General features: G+C 40.0%; 1 protein-coding gene across 18 annotated transcripts in view; it reads right to left on the bottom strand.

Annotated features, from left to right (window-relative positions):
• Positions 1 to 1208: 1208 nt before the first annotated feature.
• SYNRG (synergin gamma) overlaps positions 1209 to 9848 on the bottom strand; it is a 119965-nt gene continuing 111325 nt past the window's right edge. For 8 of the 18 annotated variants that reach the window (XM_058283196.2, XM_058283199.2, XM_058283188.2 and 5 more), the window contains 3 exons: positions 6375 to 6485; positions 6011 to 6046; positions 4279 to 4952 (listed from right to left, as the gene is read on the bottom strand). In XM_058283196.2, the coding sequence (XP_058139179.1) occupies positions 4821 to 4952; positions 6011 to 6046; positions 6375 to 6485 (279 nt within the window). In that variant the 3' untranslated portion in view covers positions 4279 to 4820. Of the gene's footprint in view, positions 3309 to 3385; positions 3977 to 4278; positions 4953 to 6010; positions 6047 to 6374; positions 6486 to 9848 lie in introns of those variants that run through there. The other 10 variants (XR_011646836.1, XR_011646834.1, XR_011646838.1 and 7 more) reach the window with 3 other exon arrangements.

Genomic DNA, 9848 nt, shown 5'->3' with positions numbered 1-9848 from the left:
TCAGTGTGTATGTATGGATATATGTTGATGATGGAAAAAAGATGCCTTCCAATCATTGTGTTAAAATATGGCTACTGTGACAAATGAGCACTACTTAAAATAGACATTCCAGCTTTATGTCAACCTTTCACATTTTTGCAGATGGGCAGATATTAATATTCAAAAGCAATGTCGGAACAGTGGAAAACTATACTTTGATAAAAAGGGTCTGGTTTTAGTTGCCTTTTGGTTATGGAGTACACCAAAGCAGAGTGTCCTCCATCAAAGAAATTGGTTTTTAACGAAAGACATGCCTCAGCTTGACTATTAACCACATGCAAATGCCCTAAACCAAATCTCAAGAAAAGTAATAAGCAAATAATTGGCTTCCTCTGTTGAACTTTGGAAATGTTCACTCCTCCTAATACACTTAACAGCACAACTCACTGGGGACTTGGTAAAAGTATAATGAGCATTTCTTCATTCCATTCTGTTGGAAACCACCAGGAGTTTACCATGTCCCCCCACTTTTACATAGAGGAACAACTTGGAAATCTGCCCATACAATTAGAACCACTGTCACAGCATTGCTTTAATTGTACTTCATTTGCCAAGGAGGTTGTAGCTTGCTTATCCATGGAATAATTTACTAGATTATGGCAATAAGCAGTAAGTATAATGCTCATAGCTGCATATTTCTATTAATTATATCTTCTGGATTTTATCTTCTGTGTGGCAATATTTTTTTACCAAAATTTCACCTTTTGTTTTTGCTCACTTTTATGAACATACATCATTCTTGTCTAATAGTTTCTCTGGGAAATCGGAGGAATCCACAAATCTATATACTACATCAGCACATGATCAAAACACAATCCAGGGAAGCTCCTGCTTTAGTAGGAAAGCATGTTTTGCATCTAGTAGTCTTGATAAAAGTCCAAAAATAATCATCATACTATAGTAAGGAAATAGCTGGTGAGGGATGTTCTTGGTAATTAAGGAAATTTTGTGGTAGAAATCCTGGTAAACACCATTTGGCTGTTACTGAGAGCATTCTTAATATGTGCTTTCTAGTTGAAATGCTTTGGGCAGGGAAAAGACAAGCGAGAACATCTAGTAACTGACATTTTTCTACATTTGTGTTTTGTTAATTGGAGTTTGACAAGGAGTTATTTGAGAACAAATTCTGAGAATATTTTAGAGGCCAAGTTTTATAGTGTCTAAATATGTAAATTACGGCAATTTTTTATTAAAATGTAAACCAGAGAAAAAATCCACTCCATCTTTTAAAATACAGGAACAACTTTCACACTATACAACACAAAAGACAACTCGTTTTTACTAGGGACCCACAGCACTCACCAGTTAATATAGCCCCAGCTACAAAGTAATGAGATGTCACTTACACATGAATCCCTTTTTTAAACCAACATTATATTCACATCAAAATATAAATAATGGAATTATTAAATAAAAATTTTGCTATGTTGGTGTTATGTTAGAATAGTATTTAAGTGGCATTTTTCACCCAAGAGCTGTTTTACTTAAGCTTTATTTGCTGAGCTTGACTTTCCAGGGAAGGGGTTTTACTATATTGCTTTATGCTATATACTTTTCCAAACAAATACTCAGTAACTTAACAAAAAACACTGAGGCTAAACACACCTCATCCTGTGTTCTAACATTTCTGGAATGGCCAACAAGCAGGTTATAACTCTTAAGACCAGCTAATGTCTTTGGAAATGTCAGTTTATTTGCTGATCACAAAGGAAGGTGTCTGACCCAGAAGTTATTAAGGGGAATTTCTGTAATGTTCCCCAATGCACAGCAAGCATTTCAAATTTTTGATAAAAAAAAGACATATAATCTTCTCAAAGATGAAGAACACAGTCATGAACTAAAAGGCAAGTAAGAGGCATCATTAAACAAACCCCAAAGGGAAAAGAAATATATACACATAATACTCAAATAATTTAAAATATGCATTCCTTATGGAATGCTAACTAGTAGCCATAGGAAAAGTAATCCATGGCTTATATCCCAATATACCCTGTACACACTCTTCTATCTCAAGCATGTTCAGGCAAAAATTGAATTACATACCAAACCGTAACATTTTAAAAGGTGAAAACAATACCAAAAAAGAAAAGGGTTTATTAATCGCTACTCAAGCAGTGGAGTGAAGCTGCCTGACGCAATACACAATATGGAAATAAGTAACCTTGGTTACTGTTTCCCAGGACACTGGGCTCTTTGCTAACAAGAGGTGAGGTGAAGTTGAATGAACGCAACACTGAGTCATTTTAACAAACTTATATAAAGAAAAAAACAACACAATATTATTCCGTGCTCCCCAAATCATTATTGGTGGTATTACATAAAACATTTCTACTACTAAAAGCATATTAAAAGTAGTGCTAAGGCTTTTTGTTGATGTCTGTTGAATTTTCCTCTGGCACCTCCCAAGGAATGGCTAAACCTATCATACTTCGGAAGGTCAGCAGCAATTATACTTAGGAATGGAAACGAATTTGATAAACAGGTGAGTATGTTTTCAAAAACGCCATTGCTTTAGGCCATTGTGACAAAATAATAGCCCATATGGAATTTGCAAAACACGTTTCAGCAATGTAAATTCAAACTGGGAGAAAGGCATACATTGCATCTTACACATGCAATGACAGACTCTTACCATGGTTCAAGTGTGGAATTTATAAGACTGATTAGAAGCTGGCTTGAATTCTGGTGCCACATTGCAATGCTGGTACAGCTCATGATGAGGTGAAGTGCAGAGGCCTCAGGAGAACCAGCTAGAAACCCACCCACCTGTGTTGTTTTTTCTCTCCCTTTCCCCTTCCCTGAGTTGTCTGCTCTCTCTGTCCATTCGCTGTGTGTTCTTCTGTGACTGCTATCCTTATCAGCAGCACCAGGAATCTGTGTTTCTTTTTGGTGCATCATCTTGTGTCAGCTCTCCGTGTGTGCGGTGCCATTCTTGGGCAGGCTGCACTTTCTTTCGCACTGGGTGGCTCTCCTTACGGGGCGCACTCCTTGCGTGTGGGGCTCCCCTACGCGGGGGACACCCCTGCGTGGCAGGGCACTCCTTGCGCACATCAGCACTGCACACGGGCCAGCTCCACACGGGTCAAGGAGGCCCAGGGTTTGAACTGTGGACCTCCCATGTGGTAGGCAGATGCCCTATCCATTGGGCCAAGTCCGCTTCCCTGTGTTGTTGTTATTGACACCCCACTAACCCTGTGGAGGACAAAGGCTCTATAGGTGGCACTTCAGAGACAGTTGCCCCAGTCATTAATAGCTGGCAGTGGCATCATCTGCAGCCAATGAGAAAAACAGAATTATCTCATCAATGCTGCTTTGTCCATTCTGGCACAGAGTAAAGCAAAGCAGAAGCCTCATCAACAGCTGTTTAATGAAAATGTTGTAAACCCTTCTGGGAGAAGAAGTATGTAAGGGGTGTTAAAAGGAACAAGATAGAATTCCCTCAGTTTTGTCCTTGGTGGGGGGGGGGGTTAATTATGTAAAACTGTATATAGACAAAACCAATTTTTTTACTTCACAAAAACAAAGTTTAGGACAGAGAGCTTAAGTTGCACAAACCAAAGCATACAAGATTCAAAATTTCTTCATAAAATACACAGTTAACAATTCAGAGAAATGTCTTAGCACTAGCAGGTTCTTTCCAGGAATAGCACAGTCCTTAACTGCTCTGGCTTTTTAATTTTTCTTCTGGTTTTCATGTATACAGTTTAAATGGCAGAGAAAATTTCCTCCCACTATTTGTAAGTCCTGTTTCTCTACCATAAATACATATCTTACTCTTGATCTTTCTTCACCAGGAACTCCACCTTATAACCTGAGTTTTCAGTTCTCTCATAGATACTACCAAGTCTGGTAGCACTGGTCCCTATGCAGTCATCTTTGGAAATGTGGAGAGAAGCTATGGCAGAGAGTTTCATTCAGCTGCCTTTTCAAATCTTGTCTGAAAAAAACAAACAAACCACTTACACAGTCTTTGTGTGAGGTAAAACAGAAGGTTTTCAATTAAGCCTCTAAGGGGAAGAATATTCATCTTGATACATAAGGATTTGGGCCTCTGTCAGAATGAACCTCTGTCTCCATTGCCAAGTGCCCAGGTATATTTTAGGATCAAGTCTTCCTGAGCACTGACAATTTCAGAAATGAAGGAAAGGAGTAGAGAATTGGTTCAATTGTGACAGCAAAGGTGGTCAGTTGTCCAATGGAGATGAGCAGAATTTTTGCTATAAAAAGGTAGAACATCAGTTTAATCACAATTTCCCCTTTTATTCATTTCAGATATTAGCAAACTACATACAGACAAATGCATTCTACTTCACAGGATTGTAATTTTTCTAGGTATAAAAAGACACTGGCTTGAAGCAGTCCTGCCAATTCTAGTCCCACAATAATAATTTACTTTTCTCCAAATTCAATTCTTCACAGTTTCACTATTGCAGCAGCAAATTATTCCCTCAACAAAATTATGGCCTGTATTTTAAAACGTCTTGAGAGAACTAGAGCTAAGTTAGCAAAGTTCTGGTGCCACATGCAGTTTGGGTAGGGCAATTTTACCTCAAATATCAGACTGGCAGTGGGAAATAGAGAACAAAGGTTGTCTGTAGGAATGCCTGGGAACCTCCACAGCTGGTTTTCTTTACTACCTCTTGGGGAATTCTTCATGTAGATTCACAGATTTTAAACTTTGCAGTACTTGCATTCTGTTTATTGGTCCCTCTTACCCCATGGGGTGTGATGGGAAAAAAAAACCAGCAAAAAAACTGGTCAGTGTTTCATAGAGGAGCTTTTCAGAGCAAATCAGGCAGGATGAGGCCAGGAGGTTTTGGTTCAACACAGTTGATCCAGAAGTTGGCACAGCTGGCATGATACTGGTGCCCTCCATATGCCAACTTGAAACTGTCTGTTTCTGAGTTGAATGCCTACCGGAAATAAACAAGAGAGGCGGGGCAAGTCAGACTTCTGCATGTGAAAGCTGATCAACAACTAACATGTCTACCTCTCCAGGTCACAGAGTCTGAGGCCAAATGGCCTACACACAAAAGCTGAGCAGGTGGCTACAGGAATTAAAGTGGGAAAGTTTTTGCTGCTAATTAAAAGTATAAAATTTTTTTATACCATTAATCCCAGTTTCAGCAGAAGACCAAATCTTTCATAGAAAAGGCAGACAGAGGTTATGGGTGTGTGTAGGTGTGTGTGTGTGTAGGGGAAACTAAAATAACTAAGGGCTGCCGAGAATTTTTATCCCACATTGTGCCAAAAGAAGCCATCCCCCTAAGGCTGGCATTTGACTATCATATGTAATCCCTTAAATTTCTGTGCCTGATTACAGGCCTATCATGGAAAAAAAAGTTATAAGACTTAGACAAGATAAAACTCTTAGGGTCTAATGTCATTGGGAGCTGCTAACCAAACACACCCAATTAAAAAATCCAAACAGGTAAAGGGTTTTATAAAAATAAAGAAATAGACATTAAAAACATAAGCATTATTCCCAGAGGAGTACTGCTTATAAGGAAGTTACAGCCAATCAGGGAAATGCAGTCCAGACCACAACCATTTCCTGGGATTGGTGTTCTAAAGCACTAAAAAACAAACAAAATGAAACTCAAAAACCAAAATAATTTGTTTTTGTCTGTTAATGGCCAAATCCTGAAGCAGTCTAGCTAGCTCTTTGATCTCATTCTGTGTGTCAGTACAACTTCCAATTTTCCACATACTTCTCATTCTGTTACCCTGTTCACCGCAGAGAAAAATAACTGCAACACCAGAAGCCAATTATGAGATACAAGCATGCAAACAAGACAGAAGTGGATTCACACAGACATTAGCTGATTAAATCAAACACTATGGGAAGAAAAATAACTTAGTAAAGGATTCGTGACTGGAACACTTCAGAATGGCAGCGGAATCATCCGACTTGCCTTCCACACTTAAACTTAAGATGGAGACGCTAAGATAATGGGTAAATGGTTCATACTTTCTTTGGATGTTCTTCTGCAGACTTCTCTTCTTTCTGAAATAATGTTGAAACCATAAGGTCAACAAAATTCCCACAACGGGTCCTCTTGCCTCCAAACAAATCCTTACAGCTGTAACTTTTCTCCCCCCGACCCCACTGTTCACAGGGTGATGTAAGTACAAGAACTGCATGGGCTCCCTCATCAGCTTCCCCAATTACCATTTTGAAAAAAAGTGGCTGCTTCTATGGTCACCTTTTAGGGCTTTATAAAAACCCTCACCTCTGGTTACAGACCTTGCAGTGAGGTGGGCTACCGGAGGCTGTCTCCAAAGTCATCCGAGGGGGCTCTTCGTGTTCAGTGGGGTGACAGTGTGTGACTTACCCGGCTCCTGGAATCCACGTTTAAGAGGCATACTCCACAAGCAAGTTCCTGAGCATTTTTAATCCCAGGACGTAGCATACAGGAGGAAAAATCCAGTGAGTTTTCATCTGGCTGTGAGAATGATGAGACAGATGTTAAGAACCCAGCAACTCTAAATGCTGTTTACTTCTCCTTAATCACTCATTCCCAGTGGGTCCAGCAACAAATTAAGTAAATTCTCTAACATCACCAATACAATTATTCAATTTCCCTGCTATGTTCTAGGTGCTAGGGATGAAGGCCTAAGAGCAAAAAATGGTCCCTGTCCTTTCACAATTCAGTATAGGGTGGGAGCCAGGTGAGTATCAGGCAGTATGGTTCCATAAGGGCATTACTAAGGGTGACTAAAGAATGCCAAGGCACATGGGAAGGGCACTTGCCCCAACCTGAAAGGGAAGGGGTAAAGAATGCTTCCTAAAAGTCAGAAGTCATAGAAGGACTCCTAGAACTTGGAAACATCTTGGCTGAGTGCTGATGGGAATAAGCTAAGTGAAGGGGATGAAGCAGGGTGAGGTAGGAGAAGGAAAGGTATTCTTTGTAGAACAGACATTATAGGCAAAGGCCTTGAAGCAAGAGGGTGAAAGCCAAGCTTATGAAAAGAGGAAGGGGATGAAACTGGTACACGGAGGACCTTGAAAGGACTATAAAGTTGCAACTTTATCCTGGGAAGCAATTAAAGGCTCTAATTAGATCCTGAAAGGATCATGTTTGTATTTCGGGTTATGGTGTAGGCAATGAACTGAGGGTGGTGATCCTAATGGTATGGGCCTCATTTAGAAGGCTGCTGCAGCAACCCAGGAGACAGATGCCAAGGGTCAGAACTAACATAGCAACAGTGGGGAATGGAGAGAAATAGAAACATCAAGAGATAGTGAGGTGGTGGAATCAACAGGCCTGAGTGATCTTTTAGGTGTGCAAGAAGAGGAGAGGCTTGGGCAACTGAAAGGATTCATCAAAATAAGGTACAAGAGAGGAGGACGAGGTATGGAGATGGAACAAGGTTGGGGAGACGAGTTCAGTTTGAAACAAGCTGATTTGCAGGTGGCCATGGGGCAGAAAGTGCAGGCAGTAGATATATAGGCCTACTGCTCGAAAGGGAGCCACCTGGAGGTCATCAGCTAGACAGTAAATAGCAACTAATAGGGAAGTGGACTTGGCCCAGTGGTTAGGGCTACCACATGGGAGGTCCGCGGTTCAAGCCCCAGGCCTCCTTGACCCGTGTGGAGCTGCCACACGTGCAGTGCTGATGTGTGCAAGGAGTGCACCCCATAAGGAGAGCTGCCCAGCATGAAAGAAAGTGCACCTGCCCGGGAATGGTGCCGCACACACAGAGAGCTGACAAAACAAGATGACGCAACAAAAAGAAACACAGATTCCCTTTCCGCTGACAACAACAGAAGTGGACAAAGAAGAACACGCAGCAAATAGACACAGAGAACAGACAACTGGGGCGGGAAGGCGGGGGAGAGAAAGAAATCTTTTAAAAAATAAATAAATAAAACAACTAATAAGTCGAGCCCTTACTTGTATCGAGCACCATGCTAAGTATTTTACATGCATTATCTAATTTATTCCTCACAACAAATCTATGAAATACGGATAGTGCAGCACAATGATTAAAAGGGCAGGTCCTTTGGAAATTTGGAAAACCATCAGTCTCTTAAAAGTTAAATATGCATAGAACTCTATGAGCCTGCCATTCAATGCCTAGATATTTATATGAGAAATAAAAACAGGTCCAGAAAGTCTTATCTAAAAAATGTTTGTTAAAGGTTGAACTGTGTTCTCCAGAAAGACATACTGAAGTCTTAACTCCCAGTACCTCAGAATTAGACTTATTTGGAAATATCCACTGAGATGGAATTAGTTAAGATGAGTCATACTGGAGGAGGGAGAACCCTAAGCTACTATTAAAAAGTGTCCTTATAAGAAGGGGAGGAGAGACACAGACATGAGGTGAAAAGGCCACATGAGACAGAGGCAGAGATTGGAGGATGTCTTGGCAAACCAAGGAAAGCCAAGGATTGCTGGAAACTTCAGAAGCCAGAAGAAGCAAGGAAGGATTCTCCCCTACAGGTCTCTGAAAGCAATGCTGTCACTACAGAAATCTTGATTTCAAACTTTTTTCTGACAGAACTGTAAGAGGATACATTTTTGCTGCTGTAAGCCAGCAAGTTTGTAGTACCTTGCTAAGGCAGCCCTGGGAAACTATACAATGTTCATGGCTGCTTTATTCCTACTAGCCAAAACTGGAAACAGCACAGCTCAGGAAAAAAACAAAACAGTTCAACTGATATATGCAACATGGATGAAGGGCTGGGGAATTATAGAGGGACTGAGAGGTGACTGATAAGGGGTGTCTAGTCTTTTTGGAGTAATAAATTTGTTCTAAAATTTTTTTGTGGTGATGAATGCACAATACTGTGATTATACTAAAAGCTATTGATTGTACACTTTGGATGGACCATATGGTATGTGAATATATATCAGTAAAATTGCTTTAAAAGTACTAAACACTGATTATGATTATCAGAGTCATCATCATTAAGAACTCTTGGCCTAGGTCCTGTGTGTGCATCAATTCCAGCTTCTCAAGTTGTTCTCTTTCCTCTTCCTGAGGTTATTTTTGTCCCCTTATCCAGGCAAATAAAAAACAAAAATAGAAAAAAAGCAAACCCAAGAAACAAAAAATCATTATGCTAAGACGCCAGATATAAGTATATAAAATTTAAATAAAGTTCTAGAATAAGCAAATCTATGGTGACAAAATCATATGAGTAGTTGCTTTTGGCAGGATGTTGGTGACTGGGAAAGGGCATGAGGGAAATTTAAGGGGTGAAGAAAAAATAGTCTATGTATTGATGGGATGTGGGTTACATGGCTTTATGCATTTCTTAAAACTGATGGAATGATACTAAGGTCTGTGCATTCCATGGTATGTTACTCCTCAATAAAAAAACTTAAACAACAACAACAAAAAAAAGCAAAAAATGATTCAGAACAGTTGGATTCTTACATGACAAAGTTTTAGGAATACCTAAAACAATTAATTTTGCTTATATTATATATGCCCTAGAGCAGTTTTTCTCAACCTGGACACTATTGACATTTGTCTTATACATTGTAGGATGTTTAGCAGCATCCCTGAATTCCACCTACTAGATGCCAGTAGCACAACTCTCACTCCCATTGTAACAACCAAAAATATCTCCACATGGACAAATGTCCTGGGGGGAGGGGAGATGCTCCTCCTCCCCCACTGAGAACTGACTCTCCAAAAAGAAAAAATGTATACACATGTATTAGCCAGCCAAAAGGGATGCTGATGCAAAGTACCAGAAATCTGTTGACCTCTATATAAGGTATTTATTTGGGGTAAAATCGTACACTTACAAGGCCTAAAGAGTTCTACTCAAGGTTAGCTCTTCACTCAAG

Source organism: Dasypus novemcinctus, chromosome 21 (assembly GCF_030445035.2).
Source record: "Dasypus novemcinctus isolate mDasNov1 chromosome 21, mDasNov1.1.hap2, whole genome shotgun sequence".
NCBI classification, from domain to species: Eukaryota; Metazoa; Chordata; class Mammalia; order Cingulata; family Dasypodidae; genus Dasypus; species Dasypus novemcinctus.
The sequence above is the reverse complement of the archived record's forward strand: the minus strand, read 5'-3'. Positions and strand labels throughout refer to the sequence as shown.